At 34.2% G+C, this 24,648-nt stretch overlaps 1 protein-coding gene across 1 annotated transcript in view; it reads left to right on the top strand.

Annotated features, from left to right (window-relative positions):
* Positions 1-24,648, top strand: part of COL5A2 (collagen type V alpha 2 chain) — a 142,519-nt gene that overhangs the window by 78,927 nt on the left and 38,944 nt on the right. Inside the window, exons 5-16 of the mRNA XM_081261733.1 lie at positions 839-871; positions 3,066-3,119; positions 8,384-8,494; positions 9,784-9,861; positions 13,235-13,279; positions 14,250-14,303; positions 14,696-14,749; positions 15,711-15,764; positions 20,320-20,373; positions 22,107-22,160; positions 22,817-22,861; positions 23,376-23,429. Coding sequence (XP_081117859.1) covers positions 839-871; positions 3,066-3,119; positions 8,384-8,494; positions 9,784-9,861; positions 13,235-13,279; positions 14,250-14,303; positions 14,696-14,749; positions 15,711-15,764; positions 20,320-20,373; positions 22,107-22,160; positions 22,817-22,861; positions 23,376-23,429 — 690 coding nt within the window. The remainder of the gene's footprint in view (positions 1-838; positions 872-3,065; positions 3,120-8,383; positions 8,495-9,783; positions 9,862-13,234; positions 13,280-14,249; positions 14,304-14,695; positions 14,750-15,710; positions 15,765-20,319; positions 20,374-22,106; positions 22,161-22,816; positions 22,862-23,375; positions 23,430-24,648) is intronic.

Here is a 24,648-nt window from a genome sequence, read left to right as displayed (position 1 = left end):
CAAAAGAGATGAATTAATGCAATGTTTAATGATCCGTATTTACCTTTTATAATCCTATGACAAAAGGTACAAAAATATAGTTTTGTACAATTCAGTATATTGCATGAAGATAGATATACATTGATAGTTAATATTAGTATTACTATAATAGTTTAATATTATTATTACTATAGTTCCATACTTTGGGAAATATGTGATGTTTTGATCCTGATTGAAATCCCATTTTATGTAATAATTCTTACCACTTCTTTACTTATTGATGATCAAAAAATATATTATCAAGTAGGATAAAAGTTCTTCAATCACCATTCTTACTCATTTTAAAGGTGTTATAATCTGTCAGGACACAAAATTATACACATTGATTTGTTTGGCAGTGTTTGAATTTTTGCTTTTCTTTTAGATCTGCTAATTTTTCACAAAGATTGCCTAAAAATAATCATTTAAATCATTTTTGCACTTATGTGTATTTACTGTCTTTGGTTCTGAATGTTCTACACATGTTTATTTAAGATGCATTTAAGGAAACTTAAGTGTTGAGAAGGTAAGTAATCATTCAAAGTCAGTCCAGGTGGTAAGGAGTTGTGTCAGGATTTGAACACAGCACTCTTGGGTCTGGCACTGGTACTCTTAATCACTATAGCAGTACTGCCTCCCGATATTGGAATTTAAATATCTCAACTGATAAAGCTAGGAGGAAATGGTATCAATTGATAGCATCAAGTTGTTTAAATAGAATTCATGGTGCTTTTGCCCTTTTTTAGTTATTCCTGTTTGTGACTATTGACTTTTCTGAATCTTGGTATAAAATTTATAGATTTTCTTGTTTATTGTTTAGGTAACAGGCATACGAGGTCGTCCTGGGCCTGCAGTAAGTAGTTTCCTTCTGTATTTATGATACTATTGTGCTTTCCGAGATACTGAAAATCTTTGTTAACATTCAAATTATTTTTCAAAGGTAAATGTGACAGATCTTGTTATACTCATCACCTCAAACAGTATTTTTAGTAATCATTAAGCTTCTGTGTCCCACAAGCTCTCATCACATATAGAAGGAATCAAGCTACAAATAATTATCATCTTTTGATGTAACAATGACAATATCCTGGTGAGCAACAGTACTGTTAAATGTCTTTACTGTGCAGATGCTCCTCAATGTACAAGGGGTGATGTTTCAATAAATGCATAATGCATATGTAGAAAATATCATAAATTGAAAATGCACTTAATACATTGGCCTACTGAACACCCCAGCTTGGTGCAGTTTGCTGTGGGATATATGATGCTCCTCTTGTGATCATGTTACTGACTGTTGCTGTCCAGGATCATCAGAGGGTATCATACCATACAGCACCAGCCTAAGAAAAGATCAAAAGTATCTTTTCATCAAGATACTGGAAATCTTTACAGATATAATATCCACATGTAAAAAAATGATATTTGGTTTCTTGAAATGATTTGCCTTGAGCCATCTTCAAGTTTAGGCATTCCTTCTCAGTGAGGAATGATACATAGGATATAACTTAATTAAAAAATTGTTGAAGTTGATGTCTTCTCATGTGTTAGTGTTGCTTATCGGTTATGTGAAAGACAAAACAATCTACTATTACATTATTAATTTTAGATTGACCTTGTTCATCAAAACCAGATCATACATGTCTATTGTTGAACCATGATCAGAGTGGACTACTTTTACATACTTAAATCATATATTAATATTGCTGCAGAATTTGACTAATTATATATCAAAATAACATTTTTATTTGGTATTCAAGACTATTTCTGTTTTGTTTAGAGTTAACTAGGTGGATAACACCCCCCCACACACATATATTTTAAGTAAAATATTAATACAACTTTAACATACCCTCTGTAATTCTTCAGAAGCTTTTGCTTCTAGACATACTGTTGAATTGGGCATGGTGGCATGCACTTATAATTTTGGATACTTTGTAGGCTGAGGCAGGAGGATAGTTGGTTCAATGCAGGCATTTGGGACCAGGCTGGGCATCATAGCAAGACCCTGTCTCTCTCACAAAAAAATAAAAATACAAATTAAAAATTTTAAAATTAAATATTCATATATATATATATATATATATATATATATATATATACAGACACACACACACATATATATATATATATACAGACACACACATATATATATATATTATATGTATATATGTGCATATATATACACATATGTATATATATATATGTGTGTGTGTATATAAATATATATGAAAACAAGAACAAACAATGCCATTTGGTGAACTGGATAAATGTGGAATCTAATCTTCATAAATCTATTAAAATTATCCTTCAAAGAGAAATAAAAACCCCTGGCAATTTCATTTCCCTGAAACAAAAACAATCAACCAAAAAAAAAAAAAAAACACCTATTTTAAGATATCAGTACAATAAGACCACTTTTGAAATACAAAAGTCATTTATTATTTTAAGGGAGAGATGACAGCAATTATGATAGGGAAAATTAGAAGCAGGTCTTAAATAAACAATGGAAATGATATAGTATTTAAAGTTAAGTGAAAGAATGATGTCAATGTATATAAAATAGTAGCAGGCTAATTGGCTGTTCTTTGTTTTGCTTTCTTCAGCAACTTGAACAGTGATGAACAATTTTGAGTATAATATACCATTTTAGATTTATATACTCACCTAGATAATTGATAATTTTTCTAAATCTGAACTGTAACTTTCTGTGCCCAGAATTTAATGGCAAAAGCTTTACCTGGTAGATGATAGCAAAAATGATTTTTAAAAATTTGTAATTACCAATCAAGCTAATGTATTTAGCTTATTGAGCTCCCTGATGCTATAATATGTTATTAATTCTTTAAAGACCTTCAACTTCACAGCTAAGATAAACAGTCTTTCTATGTATACAGAATTTCTATAGGTGCATGGCTTTGTTCGCCAGTCTTCAACCGCCCTGAGTTAAAAATGTGAGGTTTCCATTTTCCAATCTCATTTAAAAAGTCTTTAAAACAAATACATTCAAAGATAAATGTTTGCATACCTAATCGTCATTTCTGTTTCAGGGACCTCCAGGATCCCAAGGTCCAAGAGGAGAGCGAGGCCCCAAAGGAAGACCTGTAAGTTGACAAGGAGCTTCCTTTTTGTAAAGTGTTCTAAGCAGGCCCCTCTATGCCATTATCCCTGAGGGTGGCAAGGGCACTGTTTTTCTGCTACATACATTAAAAATTGCAAAAAGCTCAGGTCATGAAGTGATTGTGTAGCTCTCTTAATTCAGAAGAAATTATTATGTATTAATTGCTTTTTATCTTATTAAATAATCCAAATGATATTTTTATATCCTTTGTGATGTCAAATTAAAATAAATAAAATTTAAGGAAACATGGTTAAACATATCATGTTGTTTTCAGAAGTTGTCAGTCATGAATAAACAATGCTAATAACTTACTGTCAAGATAAAACATCCAAATTCTGTGATCTATAGCTGCTGTAAGAATAATGAAACTGGACAGAGGAGAATTAGGAAAGAATAAAATGCACCTTCAAGTGGTTGCACATTGCTTCCCAGGTAGCACTTTGCATTTTTAATTGAGTAGCTGCTACAGGGATATCAAGGAATAATTTTAAAAATCAACAGTTATATTACCAGAAAATGGGGATACCTTTTAAATTAAAATAATTACTTCTATACCATTGAGATAAAACATGAGAGTATTTTATATTATTAAATTTTTCTCTCATTAGCAATCTGTACAGAATATTTATTATTCTAAGTCTTAGGAGTACAATTCTTTCTCTTTCTTATATGTTACCCCAAATATATAATGTCTTTCACAAATTGAATAACTGGATTAATTTATGTATTGCTGTTATTATCCCACATTTCCATCAGAAAAAAATAGGTTGCTTAATTTTCTCTCTGATGGTGTCTACCAGAACTTAACTCTCAATGTGTTTCTATTCATTTAAGTATGTATTTACCTGTATCTAAATGGGAGGAAATAAGCAAGGAAGCAACAGACAACTTTGAATATATGAATAAGGACAAAATTTGTATCATGTCTCTGGACACTTTTGCTGATGGCTTCATCTTGTTACTGTTTTATGGTTCTACACGTGTCCAAGTGCAGGTGGAAGTTGCTCTAAGAATAATAGATCAGACTTCCAAAATTCCTTATAGTATCCAATGGGTCTATTCCTCAACCTTCTTGTTTTTCTTCTCTTCCCTCCTTAGTATATGATGTAGTTCATTTCTTTTCTTAATTAGGCCTGAGACAGTCAATGCTAATTGGGTTGAGTGTGTGTGTGTGTGCACGTGTGTGTGTTGTGTATGAGTTTGTGAGTGGGAAAAGAGTGGAAAGTAGTAATTTAGGAGAAAGCAAGATAGATAATCTTGACAGATACTCAAGCAGGGCATCTCTTCCTCTTTTAATTCTAGCAGGTAGTGTTTTGATGGCAAGGGTTTAATCATTGGTTGTCTTTAAAACTAAAAAAAAATTGTTTGTGACTTTTGCTGATATCCCCAATATAAATACTCTTACTACTCTGATTTCCAGCTACCAGCATATCACAAAATACCCATAGGCAGAGTGTTTTGCTTCAGTTTTTAAATCTTCTAGGAACTGATTAACTGCACTGAAATTATCACTGTGACAATATAGAGTGGTATTAGCATCATAATACCCCAATTTTAAAAAATAATACTGGGGATACAGCAGGACTCTTCTACTGAGCTACATTTCCAGCCCTTTAATTGCTGGTGAGGATGTTGGGGGGAAAAGGTACACTTTTACATTGTCAGTGGGAATGCAAATTAGTATAATCACTTTGGAAAGCAGTAAAGTGATTCCTTAAAGGACTAGGAATGGATCCACCATATGACCCAACTATTCCACTCCTTGGTATTTATCTGAAAGATCTAAAATCAGCATATTATAGCAATACCTGCACTGTTTATAGCAGTGCAAGTCACAATAGCCAAATTATAGAACCAGCCTAAGCACCCATCAACAGATGAATGGATAAGCAAAAGTATAGTATATATACAGTATGGAGTAATTTTACTCAGTCATAAAAGAATGGAATGTCATTTGTGGGAAAGTGGATGGAACTGGAGAACACCACTCAGACTCAGAAGGGGATTCCACCTCTGGGGTCCCCTTCTTCCTCCGGGAGAAGTCTTTTCTGCTGTCCTTTAATAAACTTCTAATTTCTACTCTGAAAAAAAAAGAAAATCAAGGGTTGAATGTTTGCTCCCACATGCAAAAGCTAGAGAGAAAAAGAGGGGAAAAAAGAAGAAAACCTCATGAAAATTGAGGGGAGACTAATAGAGTTAAGGAAGGGGATGTAGACGGAAGGAGGAGGGGAGTGAGTGGGGAATCACTGGAGACTGACATCTACCAAATTATGTTAGGTCTATGTATGCATATTCTATGATGAACCATATAATTATAATGCGCTAAGTATGGCAATCACAATAACAGAAGAGAGATCAATTGAGTTGAGCAAGTGAATAGGGGGAGGGAGGAATAGAGAGAAAGAGAAGGTACTAGGTAATGAGAGAAATCAAACTACGTGCACATACAAATATGACACAATGAATTCCACTATTGTTTATAGTTATAATGCACCAATAAACAAGAATAGTTAGTTAAAAGGAAAAAAAAGAATCATGAATTCCATTTTTCTCCTCCTACTTCCATTATCATCAAACAGTTTAGAAGGCTTAAGATGTGCAGCACAGTTTCTCAGCCTCAACACTATTTATATTTTGGGCCAGGTAACTCCTTATTCATTGCAGGATATTTTGCAGCTTTACCCACTGGATACCAGTAGCAACCCCCAAATCCCATCAAAATGTAACAATAAAAAGTCTCTTGATGTTGCCAAATTCAGGCAAAATTGCTCTGGGTTGAGAACTACTGGTATAGAGACACTCAGATGAAGCCTTTAGCACCAACCAACCATCAGCATGACTGTCTCTCATCACAAGCCCTTAGTTTTAAGCCAGTTCACAGTGAAAAACTAGTAACAAACCTATCAGGAGATAGATAGTCAATGGTATACTGAATTCCAATTGCATGTGATACTTAACCTCATAGGTATCAGTTTCCTCATCTGTAAAATGGGAAATGTACTAACTACCAGATCAACATTCTATAGTGTGTGTGTGTGTGTGTGTGTGTGTGTGTGTGTGTGAATGTGTGAGCATGCACATGCATATGTCTGTGTATGGCACTATTATCCAGCAGCAAATAAAATCAATGATTCTGGGTCATTAATATTTTTTCTCCTTGTGAATGTTTAAAGGCCGCCACCTAGTGGCCATCTACAAGTATTTTTTATTGCAGATTGCAGCCAGAGATATTAGTCTCTCGGGGGATGGGAGAAAATTATAATTAGAACATTTACCTTAATAAAAGAATTATGTAATTCAGTTCATTCTAAAATATAAAACGTGTTTTAATAGATTCACAACTTGTGATTTATTTGTAATATTTATCAGTAAAATGCTCAATATTATATATTTTTTCTTATTCTTACATGCAATCTTCTTTATGTTCACTTTGGATAAGTTTCACTATTAGGTTTTTATTAGCTTTTATCTCAGTTTGTATACAAATAATACATGTATACTATTTAAAGTGAATTCTATGAAGGAATGGATGGGCCATCAATGAAAATGTGAGTTGTTTTCAGATGAGATTTTCAGTATTAATCATTAAAAATTAGAGAAATGCACAGCTATTTTTGAGAACTAATATTACCCAAACTTCTGAATAGTCATATGGACACTAAATGTAATTTTACATTTTGCCTTTGGAAATGTCATTGGGAACAGAGATTATGTTTTAGGTCACTTTTTGTATATTTTAATAGCTGTTTATCATTTAGCAAGTAAATATTGCAAAAGCACAGTAATAGTCTTCCACACCAGCCTCTAGGAGTATGTCACACTTTGTGCGCCCAATGAGGATGCACATTCAAGAGTTTCCATATCCATATTGTGAAGGAGTCCTAGATAGCAATCAAAATCAGCCTCTATTATGTGTAAAGAAAAAAATGAAGTGCATTATCAGCAGTTTAGAAGTCAGAAGGATTTTATTTGTAAAGTATGAGAATAATTTTCCAAGAAATTATTTCTTAAAACATAAAATTTTCAGAATATTTTTCTACTTCTACTTGAAAATATAAATTTTTTAATTTATCTTACTATTCCAAGAAATAAACATGTGTATATGAATACTTGGACACATTAAAATAGCTTAAACTGCTTTATGAGTAGCTATTACACCATCCTCCCCCAAGTCATCATATGGGAACTGCCCTGGCCACCACCTCAGCTTGTCCTGCACTGTCTCTGACTCCATTATCATCTCATATGTGAACTGCTCCCTGTGGGCCAGTAGCTACTCTCAGTTAAGTATGAAAAGCTTCTTTTCCTATTAAATTCTAACTTGATTTCCATATTTTTCTCAATCCCTGCTTTTAATGATAAAAAGCACACTGTCATAACTTCTTTGCTCCTTCTTTTCCTTTTAAAGCTTGTTAAGACTCTTAAGATGACAAACCAGAAAATACTTAACAAGACTGCTGAGACTGCTGAGGTTAGGGGTGGAGCTTTTTCAGAGCTGAGGACGTGGCTGTTCCCCAAGCTGCCTTCAGAATGTGGGCTAGAAGGGTGGAATTTGGCAGCTAGAAATCATTGCTCACTTCTCTGAGGCCTGGACTTGACTCAATCATGGTGTCATTGCCTCTGTTTTCTCATTGGTCTGGTCTACCTCTCGCAGTAGGAAGGAAAATAAAATATGCCAGAATGGAAATGCTAAAGAAGAATGACATATGAAAATGTATTTCACATGTATCGAGTGTCTACTATACACTGGAAACTATGTAAAGCATTAAACAATTAGATGGAAAAACTCACAAACTCCAATGAAGGGGCCCTTACATTTTTGAAGGGTGGAGTAGTAAAGAAGTTTAGCAGACACATACATACTTAACTGTAATCTAAGAAGAATGAATTTAGGAATTGGTGATTAAATAACCTTGAGCAATGAAACTCAACCAAATTAAAAAAAAAACTCATTCTAGAATGCTGTTGAACTGAAAGCAATTTTATGATTATTCCAAGAAGACTGATTACTTGGGGTTTAACACGTCAAGTAAAATTCTTACCCAAACTATGTCCCAGTGGATGAAACTCTGACCAGTACTGAAATCAACAGTGTTAACATAGATGATGAAATTACTCTAAATGGCTAGGTTGCCATTCATTTAAAAAAAAATTGGCATAATTGCCATCGAGGCATTTGTGGCTTTAACTTTATACTAAGTAAATATGTGGCAGTGGGTTTTAATGTCCACTGGTTTGTGTTTCCAGGGTCCTCGTGGTCCTCAGGGAATTGATGGAGAGCCAGGTGTTCCTGGTCAACCTGGTGCTCCGGGACCCCCTGGACATCCATCTCACCCAGGACCTGATGGCATGAGCAGGGTGAGTCAATGTCACATTTGGATAGTATATTAAATTACTAATTTATCATTATGATTTTAGATTGTGTCAGTTCACATATTGATGATGGACCATGACAGCTATTAATTGAATATAGCATTTCTCTGAACAACGTGAAATTGGGAAACTCAAAGCAGCATCTTTTAAAGTGTTGCTTCAGATTATTTTACTCAGTGTAAGTTCTGGACTCTGTGAACTTTGTTGTTTCCACTGATTCTCAAGGACCACTAGTATTGTTTCCCCTATGAACTAAAGGTGGGTTCTATCTTTATCCTCTTGCTGTTCTCTAGGTTAGAAGGCTGACAAAATTTGCCCCATATCCTCCACCAAGAGAGGAGACCCATCTGTGATGACTTATATAAGGCTGTTGAGTTAATATTAAAAATTGTTGCCTCATTATTTCTCAAATTTTAGTTTTCTGCCTGAAGTAAAAATAAAATGTGTGTCTCTGCCTTTGAATTCTCTGAGGCCAGCATAGTGAATGAGCAGTAGACTGCACATCGTAACAAGAGAACATATGGAGTCTGAAAACCATTTTTATTTTTTAACAATTCATACATCTGCTCTCAACTGATTGTAGAAGGGATTGCCAATTTTTTTAAACAATACATGCAACTTTTTCCCACTAAATCTTGGAATTAATATAACTGCTGGAATATAGAGGAACAATTTTGGTCAATTTGATTGCCAGAGCTTTTTAAAATGTGAAAGACAATAGGTAAAACTGTTCCTAGTTTTTGGAATATTCTGAGGTTCACTAAAAGGATTATATATATTTTTTCAAACACAAATGCAATTAAAAGTTTACTTTCTATGAACAAATAAAGTAGAATGCCTTCTGCATAAAATAGTCTAAAGTGGATTCTGGCATCTTCAGGACAAATATTTTCAAAGTCCTCTTTTATTATTTGTTTGGGTATTTGGCATTCTCTAACCCACAGGAAGAAATCAGATAAAGAGGTTTAAACCTGAAATCAATTAGACTAAGTACTGACAAGCGTGATCCATGATTTGTCGGAACGTGTGTCCTGTCCTATGTAAGAGTTGCTCTGAAGCAACGTACCTATGAAGAGATCTGGAGAAGAATGACAATGAAAGCACATACAGTAGAAAACAGCCTGAACCTGTTTCCATGCTGTAAAGTCAAAGTTTAAAATGATTCTTAGAAGTGTCATTCTGTAAGAATTATAGAGAGTACCTTTCTCAATTTAAAAAGAATGTCGATGTATATCTTTTACTGTGGAAATAATGTCAACACGTTGTTTTTATAGCCTTTTTCAGCTCAGATGGCAGGGTTGGATGAAAAATCTGGACTTGGGAGTCAAGTAGGATTGATGCCTGGCTCTGTGGTAAGCACACATTTTACTGATTGTCAAAGTACTTGCAGAAAAAATAAAAACAGAGGCTTGAGTTAACTACTCAAGAAGTGGTATGGGTCTTCTGAAACACATCCATCCATCCATCCATCCATCTTTCCATTTAATTATTTATCAAAGGCTACTAAATATCAGCTAAAAGCCCAGTGGTGTTCCATTCATAAACATGCAAAGCACTTGGGAAATTAATGAAGAACTGTCTGTACACTTCATCTCATGCTTGAAGAAAACAAACAGATTTTAAGACATATAACTACCACTCTCACACAACAAAATAGTTCCTTTATCATTTAAACAAAAAAAAACCTGTTTTATGATGTTGTTAGAAACATGGATTTGGCACAATTTTGAAATCAGAGATATTTTGCCATTCCCATTTCTTTTATTTCCTACTTATTTTGATATTTTTTTTTTTCGGGTTGCTCTAATAATCTATGGTTCCCCAGCTGGGCCTTCTCATTATCTCTATTATCTTTGGAATTTGTCAACTGCACAAAGGATTCCCTTGTTTTCTGGGCAAGTACTTTAACACAGATATTTGAAGGAATGGAATGTCATTGAATGAGTTAACACTTTTCAAACCAAATGTCCCATACTTTTTTGATCACAACATAATTCAAAATCATTCCAGACTGGTGGAATTTCAGGCAATAAGAAGTGTAAAGTCAGACCTCACAGATAATTACACTGCTAGGGCCAGTATTATAGATACCTTACATGTTACTTGTATGTTTTTAAAATTGCTAGTATATATGGTATCATTTAATGGTTATTTGGGTATTTTTTTCTGCTTCTATTGGTGTATGCTAATTATATAGAATGTTGCCTTTGATGGCAGTTTATTTATTTATTTATAGATACATAAAAAATATAATTTGATTAATTTCACTCCCTAAACTCTCCAACATTTTCCCCTTCTCCCTACCTCTGATTCCCTTCCTCTACCCTAATAGTGTCCCTCTACTTTCATGCATTTTCTTTTCATTTCTAATGTTTTCCCCCTCTAGTTTACACATATAAGAGAAAACATATGATACTTTTCTGAGTCTGGCTCAAAATCATAGACTCCAGTTTCACCCATATTTTTGCAAGTGACATAATTTTGTTCTTCTCTGTGGTTGATTAGAATTCCATTGTGTAGATACACCACATTTTCTTTGTCCATTCATTTGTTGGTGGACACCTAGTCGGTTCCATAATCTGGCTATTGTGATTTGTGTTGCTGCTACTAACCATGGAAATATTTGTATCTAAATTACGCTGGTTAATTTTTTGGGATCATACTGACAAATGGTAGAGCTAGGTCATACAATAGGTCTACTTTTTGCTTTTTGGGGAGCCTTTCTACAGATTTCCGTAGTGGCTGAACTGATTTAAATTCCCACCAACAGGGTACAAGACTTGCCTTTCCCTTCTGCATCCTTACCAGCATTTATTGTTCTTTGTATTCTTGGTGATTTTTTTCCATTTTGCCATTCTAACTGCAGTGAGATGAAATCTCAATGTAGTTTTAATTTGCATTCTGCTGGTGGCTAAAGATGTTGAACATTTTTTCATATAATTGTTGGCCATTTTTATTTTTTCTTTTGAGAAGTGTCTGTTCATTTCATTTGTCCATTTATTGATTGGGTTATTTGTTTTCTTGATGTTGACCTTTTGAGTATTTTTAATATATATTCTGTGAGAAGATGAGCTAACAAAGTTTTGCTCCCATTCTGTAGTTGCTTCTTCATTCTGTAATTGTTTTCTTTGTTGTACAGGTTTTTAAACTTCCTGCTGTCCCATTTATTAATTCTTTCTCTTATTTCCTAAGTTATATGGGCCTTCCTATTTGGGAAGTCTTTGCCTGAGCCTGTATGTTGAAGTGTTTCCCCCTTTTTTTCTTCTAACAGTTTTAAAGTTTCAGATTTTATACTTAGGTCTTTGATTCATTTGGAGCTGACTTTTGTACAGTGTGAAAGAAATCTAGTTCCATTATTCTACTTTTGGATATCCAGATTTTTCAGAACCACTTGTTAAAGAGGTTCTCTTTTTTAGAACATGTTATTGGCACCTTTTTGAAGAATGACTATAGCTGTGTTCCTCTGCCTTCTATTCTGTTCCATCGGCCTATGTGTCTTTTTATGCCAGTACCATGCTGTTTTTATTTCTAAGGCTCTGTGGTGTACTTTGATGTGAAATATTGTAATGCCTCTGTGTTTGTTCTTTTTGTTCAGGATTGCTTTGGCTGTCCCAATCATTTGTTCTTTCATGTGGATTTTAAGATTGTTTTTATTTGTTCTGTGAAGAATATACTCGTAACTTATAGAGATTGCTTTGAACTTGTAGATCACTTTTGGCAATACAGTCATTTTAACATTAAGTCTGTCTATCAGTGAACATGGAGCCATTTCTTGGTGTCTTTTTACCATCTTCTAGTGTTATTTTCAATTTCTTTTTTTCAGCATTTTGTAATTTTCCTTGTAGAGGTTTTTACCTCTTTGTTTAGATATATTCTTTAATATTTTAATTTTTTGTAGCTATTGTGAATGAAATTATCTTCCTGATTTCTTTTCCCAATATGTATGAATTTTTATCTTTGGAAGTTTGAATTACATATGTGTTTATTTTTTAAAGGGGCTTTTATTTTATTACTAGCTAAAATTTTTGGTCAATGCAAAGTGAAGTTTCAGTTTTTTGGCCATAAGAACAAATTTGATTTTAGTTGAATCAATTTGACTTTATAAAGTCTGGCATTTTAAAAAATTGTATAGTCTTATACAGTTTTAAATTTTCTTAAATTGTACTTTACTTTCCTTTGCTGTGCCTCAATGTAATAATTTTATTTTAAATGAGAGAAGCCTATGCTGATCCTTTCAATGTATGTTGTGAAGGAAAGAAATAATCCAGAAATCTCAGTTCCCTGAAAAATTTTAAACTGATATTGAAAATAATGTTATCAATATTGTTGACCTGATAAACGTTTATTTGACTTGTTCATTTACATCATAAGAATTATTTTCTGTGAAGTTGAAGGACTAAACAGGCAGTTTGAAAACTTTATGCCTGCTAAGCTTTTTCTCTTCAGATGTTCTGGTTTATAAATTCTTGTCCTGAAGACATTGGGTGCAGGCATAATGCTTATTTCTCTTTATGACACTGAGGGTGTATACGAAATCATCCCAAGTGTTGTTCAAGCTTTAATCTCCCTGAATTTGTCTGCCTTTCAGATGAGGGCAGATGGATAATGTCATCATTCCCCTGTCAAAGATTCACTTTTCCAGATTCTAAAAGCCAAGCCAACATTTAAATAATATTAATCATTATGAATAATACTATACAACTTTTCTTCTCATTTGTTTTTAAGGGTCCTGTTGGCCCAAGGGGACCTCAAGGTTTACAAGGACAACAAGTAAGTCTTTTTCTAATTAAATTGTATACTACAGTAAAGAAATATGTGAAAGCAAGCTCTATGTGAGATGACTATTTTGGGCAGGCCTTTACATTGCATAATTCTAATGATCACTTTGGGATCTACTAAATAATTTTCGCTCACTTAAAATATATGCAGTAGTTTTTCAAAGTTTCTTCATTGTACTAAATTTTTATCATCTGATATCTTTATGTGACTCCCCTCAAATGCCAGAAATTGTGTGTCTTTGCCCCTGAAATAACAAATCATTTTCTCGGTTTGTGATGAAAATTTTCATAATTGATTATGTACAATCTCAAGGCTATGAAAACAGATTATATCATGGCATTACCATGTGATATTATTATAAATAAAAGTCAGGGTGATCATTCTATAGAATATTTTAAAAGAACATAGTACTATGTATTTTCTTTCTATGCCTAGCAAATAGCAGTAAAACTGTGACACAGAGCTATTTTATTTGTTGTAATGATTTAACAAGAATTAGGAAATGTTTTCTTTCTTTTTTTAATTTTTTTGGGGAGCATAGGATTGAACCCAGAGATGGGCTATCACTGAACTATATCCCCAGTCTGCTTTACTTTTTATTTTGAGACAAGGTCTCGCTAAGTTGCCTGACTGGCCTTCAACACATGTGACACTGTACCCATCAGGAAAAGATTTCTGAAAAGAAAGAAAGGAAAAATCTTTAGCTCAGTCTAGGTTAGCTGATCCTATGCTAGCACTGTTCGAGGTCATTAACCTGCATTAATGATCTAAACAGCCTAATAGAGTAAGTTCTATTGCTATTCTCATTTTGAAAATTAGGAAATTGAGTTATAAATAGATTAAGTGACTTGCCCAAAAGGGTACGAAAATGAAAAGTGCCAGCCATCTGAACAACCACATAGAGATTTGGTGTTCTATTTCACTTTGGTTTGTATTTAATCATTTTTCCTCTCAATTTTAGGGTGGTGTAGGACCAACAGGCCCTCCTGGTGAACCTGGTGAACCTGGACCAATGGTAAATGTCAAGTAAGCCTGTATACTCAGTTACATGCTGGTCCACCCTGATAATGATGTAGTTATTTATTTTTCAAGGTCCTCTCTAAAGTAGTAAAAAATGAAAATTTAGTTTGAGAGAACTTTATCATGGACTATAGTTAAGCCATATGTTTCTTATGGTGGAGTATTTAAATTCAAAGGGATATGTATAGTAGACAGTTACCGAGATATGTGTATTTGTGCAATAAACCTTTGAGCACATGATCTGAAGGATACAAGATAAAAGCTAAAATTGTAATAAAACTATTTTCTCTGATATATTTTTATTGTTTCAACAAATTTTAGATTATATTATTGGCAGGAAGAGGTAAATATTCTTTTTTCCTCCTTTCTGTTTTGCTTTGTCATTAGGGTCCAATTGGTGCTCGGGGACCAGAGGGCCCTCCTGGCAAGCCTGGTGAAGATGTAAGCTTTTGTTTTTCATTTTGCTTTTAAGTTCTAAAGAGCCTAAGAAGGAGCTAGCGTGTTAACAAGAGTGCTCTGCAATAATTAATTTTATTTTCCCAATAGTTTTTTCCTCCATTATATTCAATCTAACTTGAGAACTCAGAATAAACTTTTACAAAAATGTAAAAGAGTTCTTAAGTTTGATAGTATAATATTATTAGGTACTGTCTGTCTCCTATATTGCTCAGGATTTCCATTTAGATTTCTCTATGAGATATTATGAAGTCTTAATTAAGTGGAATTTTCAAATTATGTTAATAGTAGAGTGCCAATATGCCTCCTAAAAGCTTAAAAAGTAATTTCTTGAGTTGGAATTTTAATTAAAGGTAATATAACTATAAATTGTAACATTAATAGTATGTGATCAATGAAGATCATGCAACAACAAATTTGATTTGCAAGATTCTTTTCTTAGTTGTAATAAAGATGAGGATAAGATTAGGGCAGGCCATTAATTTCTATTTGACACAAAATTAAGTAAGTATAGTATTTTCTCTTTGTGAACTGTGACATCCATTTAAGCAGATTACCTTGAATTTGGCCATAAAGAAAACATCTCTGGTAATTCCTTTTTGTCACAATGAAAGAAATGGTTAATAGTATTTGAAGAAACAATGCTTTAATTTGGTGAGGTATGGTCATGCATGTAATAATTGATGTTCATAAAATTGTGAGTTAGAACAGACTCTGATAATTCATCTTCATTTCTTCTGTAAATTGATGAAAGTTCTGCAAAATCAATTGTAGAATGACTTGCTATCAGAAATAGAGCCTAGATTTCCTTTTTTTCCCCTGCTGAAAGCATGAACTTTCTAAAGAAGACTTTTTATCTGCAATTCATTTGTCATCTAGTCTCAGAGAACATTTTAATCCCTTTATACCTCCCCCATATCTTGCTCTTTTTTTTTCTTCCATAAAGGGTGAACCTGGTAGAAATGGAAATACTGGTGAAGTGGGATTTACAGGATCACCGGTAAGTTTACACTTATCAATATAGTGACATAAAGGTAAACTTGAAAACATAAGGAACATTGGCTTGCAATTCATTGTATGCATATGCATTAGACCCTAAGTAAATGCAGACAATTTAGCAATGTTCTTTTCTGTCTAAATGTAAAATGTCATAGGACATTTAGCCAGAATTACAACTAATTCCAATCTCCAGCTTTGCATGGGAGCCATATGAATAACTCTCCTGGAGCCAGAAAATTATGTCATAACATCACATGGATACTCTCCAAACTGAATATCAAATTTTCAGAAAAAGAGAACTTTTTTTTTTTCCCCAGAGGAATCTGGCTTGACCTATTTACAGTTATGATACTTGAATCCTGTTTATCTTTTAAAATCTTTTCATTTTATATTAGCCCATATGTCTAAAAGAATAGCCTGAAAAAGTTTAGTGACTGTTTTTTTTTTAATTGGCTAAGGCAATAAATCATGGACAGGATATTTCCTTGGCTGCTCCCCAAATCCTAATGTTGGCTGAAATTCTTGATTAATATTCTGGACCCTGAAATCTCATGACAAGTTGATATACAATTGCCAGACCTCCTAAAAAAGCTCTTTTCTTCTCCCTTGACTCATCTAAGTGGCCAGTCCATGACAATTCACTCCACCAGATTTTAGAACTTGGGCTACTAGAACATTCTCTGAACCCATCTGTCTGTCCTCCCTCATATTGCTTTGCTAGCTCCTCCCAAGCTACACAGGAAAGAGGAAAATCACAGAATGATAAGAAAGCAAAAATCCTCCTTGAACATCCTTCTCATGGGTTTTCCCCACCCAACATCCCCTAAACAGATCCTGTCAGCTATATACTATATTTTCTATAATTTGCTAATGTTTCTACCATGCAGTGCAACTAACAGTGCTGCATTACTCTGTTACTGTTTATTTTCTTGATGAAGTTCAATGCTATGATTTTATTTAAAAAAATGCTGATCTTTAACAGAAATTTACAGGACTCTAAGGATTATTTAGTTTCAAATATGCAATCAATCCCCCACCTCCCTATTGTTTTTCCTTTGCCCCTCCATCTGCCCAGGAAGTAAATGCAGACAAAGGAATGAGATTTAGTCATTAGCACAGATGTCCTTTTCCACTATCCCAGGCTTGACCCTCCTGTGGCCTGCTGCACTCTTGTACACACTCACAGCATGGACCCTCTGTGAGGAGGAAAGGTACCCTGCCAGCACACCACAGATGCACTCTGCAAGCTCAGTGCAACAACGTGTGAGTGGCTGTGATGACAGGCCTGGGTCAGCAGAATGAGAATTCTTTATGAGCATTTACTACATCTGGTCCACTTTCTTGTTATATTTGGGATATGTAATCACATGAGGATTTTCCTCAGACCATAAAAATTGAAGTGAACTAATTGTTTGAAATAACATCACTCAGTAATTCTCTTCTGGGCTCAAATGGCTGTGCACTGAGTTGCTTGTTCCCCATGGAAGAGAGGCAAATCTTGGTAAAAGGAGGGATTCTAATAAAAAAAAAAAAAAAAAAAAAAAAAAAAAAAACAAAAAAAAAAAAAAAAAAACAAAACTTAAAGGGAGTTCTTGAGGTGAAAGAATTCCTAAGCAGGGTTGTGTAAACAGAAGAATTAGTGAGACTTCATTTGTTCAGAGAGCATGATCCAATGCACCCTTACTGTGATATCCTCCAAACACTAAAGAAATATTTTCACTGAAAGATGTCACAGAGGAATTATTGCTTTGATCTTATCATGTGAATTTCATTTATTGAGTTGCTTATTTTTCATTTAGTAATAGTGAATGAAGCCTATGGTGTAAAGAGCTGAAGGATTTTACTACATGTGTAAGACTGTGCTAAAACAAGAGAAATTCCTTAGGAAAGGTTTAGGTAAAGTGCTATGAGAATTTGAAATATTAAACCATTTCTCCAGTTGTTTATTCAATGATTATCCCACCTACCAGGCATGAGGCTGGAATATGAAGATTAATAGTAATAATAATTGAAAATTAATGCTAATTACATCAATTAATGCAATCAAGATGCACATGTGCTGATGGCAGTGGTAATGTCAAGTCAATGCAAAACCAAATTAATGTAGACAATAAGAACAAGTTGACCAATGGTACAGAATAGAAGACACAGAGACTAATCCACAAAGTTACAACTATCTTATATTTGATAAAGGGGCTAAAAACATGCAATGGAGGAAGGATAGCATCTTCAACAAATGGTGCTGGAAAAATTGGAAATCCATATGCAACAAAATGAAATTGAATCCCTTTCTCTCGCCATCCACAAAAGTTAACTCAAAATGGATCAGGGAGCTAGATATCAAATCAGAGACGCTGCGTCTGATAGAAGAAAAAGTTGGCTCCGATCTATATATAGTGGGGTCGGGCTCCAAATTCCTTAATAGGACGCCCATAGCCCAAGAGTTAATAACAAGAATAAACAAATGGGACTTACTTAAACTAAAAAGTTTTTTCTCAGCAAGGGAAACAATAAAAGAGGTAAATAGAGAGCCTACATCCTGGGAACAAATTTTTACCCCTCACACCTCAGATAGAGCCCTAATATCCAGAATGTACAAAGAACTCAAAAAATTAAACAATAAGATAGCAAATAACCCAATCAATAAATGGGCCAAGGACCTGAACAGACACTTCTCAGAGGAGGACATACAATCAATCAACAAGTACATGAAAAAATGCTCACCATCTCTAGCAATCAGAGAAATGCAAATCAAAACCACCCTAAGATACCATCTCACTCCAGTAAGATTGGCAGCCATTATGAAGTCAAACAACAATAAGTGTTGGCGGGGATGTGGGGAAAAGGGTACACTTGTACACTGCTGGTGGGACTGCAAAATGGTGAGGCCAATTTTGGAAAGCAGTATGTATATTCCTGGGAAAGCTGGGAATGGATCCACCATTTGACCCAGCTATCGCCCTTCTTGGACTATTCCCTGAGGAGCACTATAGGGATACGGCCACATCAATGATTATAGCGGCACAATTCACAATAGCTAGACTGTGGAACCAACCTAGATGCCCTTCAATAGATGAATGGATAACAAAAATGTGGCATCTATACACAATGGAGTATTATGCAGCACTAAGAAATGACAAAATCATAGAATTTGCAGGGAAATGGATGGCATTAGAGCAGATTATGCTAAGTGAAGCTAGCCAAGCCCTAAAAAACAAATGCCAAATGTCTTCTTTGATATAAAGAGAGCAAATAAGAACAGAACAGGAAGGAAGAGCATGAGGAAAAGACTAACAGTAAACAAAGACGAATGGGGGGAGAGAAAGGGAGAGAGAAGGGAAAGCATATGGAAATGGTAGGAGACCTTCAATGATACACAAAATTATAAGAGGTTATGAGGGGCAAGGGGGAGGGGGGAAAAAGGGGAGAGAATTGAACAACAGCAGAGGAGATAGAGAGGGAAGATGGGAGGGGAGGGGAGGGGAGGGGGGATAGTGGGGGATAGGAAAGGTAGCAGAATACAACAGTCACTAATATGCCATTATGTAATAATGTGAGTATGTAACAGTTGTGATTCTGCAATCTGTATTTGGGGTAAAAATGGGAGTTCAAAACCCAATTGAGTCTAATGTATGAACGATGATATATCATGAGCTCTGTAATGTTTTGAACAATCAATTTAAAAAAAAAAGAACAAGTTGAAAAGTCTCTGGGTCATTATCAATTTTAAGAGAGAATGAGGAAAATGTTTTAAGCATCATTTCAAAATAGTCCTATCATTGGATTTGATTTTCTGTTGTATTTCTATTGTTTTTTAAATTTAATGTGTTTTAATTGAGTATTCATAGAATTAGTAGAAATTTATAAATTATTACATAAAGAAACCAAACCATTCTCACATTTCCTGATCTTTCTTTTTGTTGAATTTTTCATTTCCTTGTTTAGTTTTTAAACAATCATAAATCCACAAAGCTTACAGGGAATACTTCACTTAAAAATTCCTAATCACACTATAATACCATATTTCCTATCATATTCTGCTGGCAATGTTCACAAGTTCAGAGAAAATTTAAAGAAAACATTGACTAACTATAAATGCATTTATTTATCTATTACATATAAAACACAACATAAAAAAGGAAAAGCATATTTTCCCTTAAGTTTCTCTCCTGATTTTTTTCCTTATTCTTTTGCCTAGTCAATTCAGACATTAAACAGGTTTGTTCATTTGTATTTTCTTCTTCTTGTTGTTCTTTTTTTTGCTGCTACTTGCAATATAGTGATATCATTTGAAACTTTGAAAATGTTATCAAATCAATACTTGGCATTACTCCATGTCTGTGTAAGCCATGTTTCCATTTCTAACAGTGCATTTGCTGTGTTAATTTTTGATCACCTAGATATATTTGACAGATAACATATACTGGTCTTTTCTTTTTTGGTTTAGTGTCAGTGAAAACTGTGATTCAGATTTTGTTTTTCAGGAAAAAAAGTATATTAAACAATTTCCTATTTGTACTAATGATGCTGAAATACCGTATCTATTTTTTCCCCAGGGAGCACGAGGCTTTCCTGGGGCTCCTGGTCTTCCAGGCCTGAAGGGTCACCGAGTAAGTTCAATCTGGATTCTCTGATACTGTGGGTTATGAGTAGGATGTGGGGAACACTGTCTTCTAAATCTGTGCAAATCCCTTTGGCAATTTTTTTTAACTAGCCATGATTGCAGCATTCATCTGCAGTTACTGAAATCAAAATTCTCTTTTCATTTCCTTCAAATTTCACTTGATTCTAAAAAGAAATGTCATTTGAGTTCTTACTGTGTACCTGGTATACCATGATACCAAAGGAGATGCAGTGATAAATGAGAAAAGTCTCTGGCTTGCAGAGAAATAGTTAAGAAAATAGACAATTACTATATAGTGGAATAAGTGACATGATTCAAGTAGAGGGACCAGCCAACCCAGATTTGGAAGGCAGTAGAATGCTTCTTTTATAACTCAAAATAATTAACGTGTAATTATTATATATTGTATACACATATATAATCTATCTAGCTATTTATCTATCTGAAAGGAAAGATAATATTCAATCACTGTGCACTGACTAATCTCTGTATTGAGTAGCTGAGCTTCTAATTAGGATGTTTGATGCTGCTGGTCTAGTAATTAAGCACAGTTGTACTTCTACATCCCCTAGAGATCAACTCCAGCCACCCCCTACCATCTGTGCCCCCCCATATGATACCAAAATCCACAGATGCTCAAACTCTTTATATACAGTGGCAGAGTGTTTTCATATAACCTATACCGCGCTCCCATATACTTTACCTCTAGACTACCTAAAATACCTAAATAATCCAATGCAATATAAATGCTATATTGTTGCACTTTATTGGTAAGAAAAATGATAAGGAAAACATCTATATGTTTTTAGTACAGTTGCAACCATTGATTGTAGGGCTAACTGCAGAGTACATGTCATTAATAAGAGAACTTGGTTTTCCTTTGAAATTTTTTTTTTTTTTAATTTTTGGGACCAGGGAAGGAACTCAGGGGTAGTTGACCACTGAGCCACATCTCCAACCCTATTTTGTATTTCGTTTAGAGATAGGGTCTCACTGAGTTGCTTAGTGCCTCTGTTTTGCTGAGGCTGGGCTGGCTTTGAGCTCAGGATCCTCCTGTCTCAGCCTCCTAAGCTGGTGGGATTACAGATATGCACCACTGCACCTGGTTGAAAACTTTTGAAACCTGGTTATTTGAGGCCATGAATGTAGAATCTGTGTATACAGAAGATCAATTGTATTTTGCATATCACTTCTGAATATAACTCATATTTTGTAACTATGAACTCTATAATTCTGTGTGTCCTCTAAGGCCCATATAAATTTTTATTTGTAGTTATAGATTAAACTTTTACAAAGTCACGAATGTTTGGCAATTGATAACACTAAATGTTGAAAATATTTTTTAAATAAAAAAACCTTCAATTTTCTGTGAGTAAACTTTCAAAAAAGGTTGAGAATTTGAAGATATTTTGAGCAATAACTTAAAATTTGAAATTATTTTCATTAGGCAGTTTCTTTTTGTGTGTGCATAGGGGTAACCAGGGATTGAACCCAAGGGCACTTAGCTACTGAACCACATCCTCAGCCATTTTTATTTTTTATTTTGAGATGGAGTCCCGCTAAACTGCTGAGGCTAGCTTTGAGCTTGCAATTCTCCTGCTTCAGCTTCCTGAGCCCCTGGGATTCATAAGTCACTTTTTATTTTTTATGCTTCTTCTAAGTATTAAAAATTGAAAACAAACCCAGCATAAATATATAAATTTATATTTTTATTCTCAGGGACACAAAGGTCTTGAAGGCCCTAAAGGCGAAGTTGGAGCAACTGGTGCTAAGGTAATTGTACAAAACTAAAATTTACCAGTACTACAGTACTTCAGTCCTACGTTGAGTACCTATGTATTTTTCAGAACCCCCTCAACTAATTCTTCAAGAAAAAGGGGGTATAAATAAATGAATGGTTAGGTAGTTAACATGTGTTCTGTTGTTTACTGCCCTTTTAATTCTAGGGCCATATAGCCTTGCTTATTCCAAAAATTTATTTATTTCCATAGGGAGAGAAAATATCAAGAAAGTTCAGAGGGATTTTTATTGTGAGGCATCATGAGATACATACATGAGAAAGCATCTGGTTTTAAAGTTTATATTTCTAAGTTTTCTATAATACATCTTCAGAGAATATTAGTTAATTTTATAAAATTATGCTTGAGACATACGAGAGATTGACATGTAGTTACTTTATTAATAGGTGTGATAGTTTCCATCTTTCTTGTTTAAATTCCCAATTTTATCTTAGACTTACTTCTGTGAAATCAATTTTTCACTTAATTTTATGGAAAAGCAATAATATAAACTTTTGAGATCTTTCATTGAAAGATTATAAGATGTGTTCTGAAAATAAATGTCCTCTTTAAAATTTATATATCTGGACTAACATAATGTTATTGTTGACTTAGTTTTCTCATATTGTGCAATCTCAATTTTTGCTTCAGGGTGAAGCTGGCCCTACGGGTCCAATGGGTGCCATGGGACCTCTGGTATGTATCAGTTTTGTTATTTTTTCTTTTCAAGGTTACATTAAGAAAAGGTTTAAGAGAAAAAATAAAAACACACGAAGAATGTACATTAGTCAAAGAAATACTGCTGACAGACAAGCAAAAAAAAATAAAAATAAAAAAAGAAAGAAAAAAGAAATTGGGCCCTTTGGAAGGGAAAAGGCCCTTTCTGAATTTCACCTTTTCTTGAGTGTTAAATGACCTTATCTTTTTCTAATCGCAATGATCAAACCAGTATTTGATCAAATCAGTATTTGACCAAGTACTATACTTGGCCAAATAGTATGTATTTGGCCTCTTAAAGCTAAGTTAAATAAAATCTATTTATATAAGAGGTGGTGGGGTAGGTGTCTCCACAGGTAGTTGTCACACTCCTGAAAACATTGCTATTTGGCAACTAATTATATTAAATCTCAGTTGGATGTAATAGATAGTTCAATCAGCCTAGAATTCAATTTAGACTCTTTAAGAGATGTTTTCTCTGTCTCATCTATAGGGTCCAAGAGGAATGCCAGGAGAAAGAGGGAGACTTGGGCCCCAGGGTGCTCCTGTAAGTATACCTGCTTTTATCTGTACTGCTGAGATGTGCATTTCAACCCTTTTTTGGGTTTGCTTCCCTGAATGTCTTTTAAATGAGAAATCACAGTAGGTCATCTGCTTTTTTTCTTTCTTTTTATTTTGGAATAATTTTTAAAAATATTTGGAATAAACTCCAAGTTTGAATATTAGTCTACATAGCCTGACATTCCAAGAACTGTGAAGAAAACTGATAGAACGTTCACCCCATACCCAGGTTCAATCACCATCATCCTTACAATATCTTTTTCCAATAAAAGTGCTCAACACAACCCATGAAATTCCATCAAATTTATGGTTGCTTTTTCTTCTAAACCTTCTCAGGTGCCTGAGATATTACATCTTTAGTCTATTCCCTTATACTTCAGTACTATCTCAGTTCACTCTTGGAAAAAATATATTCTACTGTGCTCCCACAGTGCGCCAAGATTGATTCCAGCTCTATTTATCACCAGCTGTTCACTGGGGAATCCAGCTTAAAAAATTTAATTTAGAGTCAGCTTTATTTTACCACTTCTGTCTGGCTTTAGAGTGTTAGGTCAAGTTTCCTATGAAGCAGCTTCAAAGTAGTCAATTGTAGACAGGAAATTCACTGAGGATTGCTCTTAGAATTAATACTTGTGGAGGATTAAATAAAAGAAAAAGGGTTTTCGAGAGGGAGAAATTGAATTGTGTTGCAATTGCAACAGAGACCTTGGTAATCTCAGGGGAATTATGGAGTTCTTCAGACTTGTCTTGAATGGAAGTCAATCGTTTGTACCCCTATATTCACCAAAGAAAGGGCAAAATTTTGAGAGAGACTCCCTTTACTGAGGACTGTTCTTGGGAAGAGTAACCATGAACCAACCTTCAATACTTTTAGTTGATGGAATTGTACTTCAGACCTGAAGGGGATCTGGGTAAAGACCAGACTTCATCCTAAATTAATTTGTGTGTGTACACAAGTTGTTTCTAAGTTGTTGTTTTTGTAAGGAGGACATTCCTTCCTTAAGTTAATCTGTCTGTTAAAAAGAATAGAAGTTGAAATTCTCATTGTTCCTAAGTTCATAGGATAGAATGGGATATATTTAAGTAAAAATAATAAATTTTACTCAGTATCATTTTTTCTCAGTTTTGATTTTCATTTCTTATTGCTGTAAGAATAGGTATTTTTATTACCACCTTATCAGCTTTTCATAGATGGTTATTTTTAT

The sequence above is a fragment of the Spermophilus citellus genome, assembly GCF_964194105.1.
Source record: "Spermophilus citellus genome assembly, chromosome: 11".
NCBI lineage: Eukaryota > Metazoa > Chordata > Mammalia > Rodentia > Sciuridae > Spermophilus > Spermophilus citellus.
The sequence above is the reverse complement of the archived record's forward strand: the minus strand, read 5'-3'. Positions and strand labels throughout refer to the sequence as shown.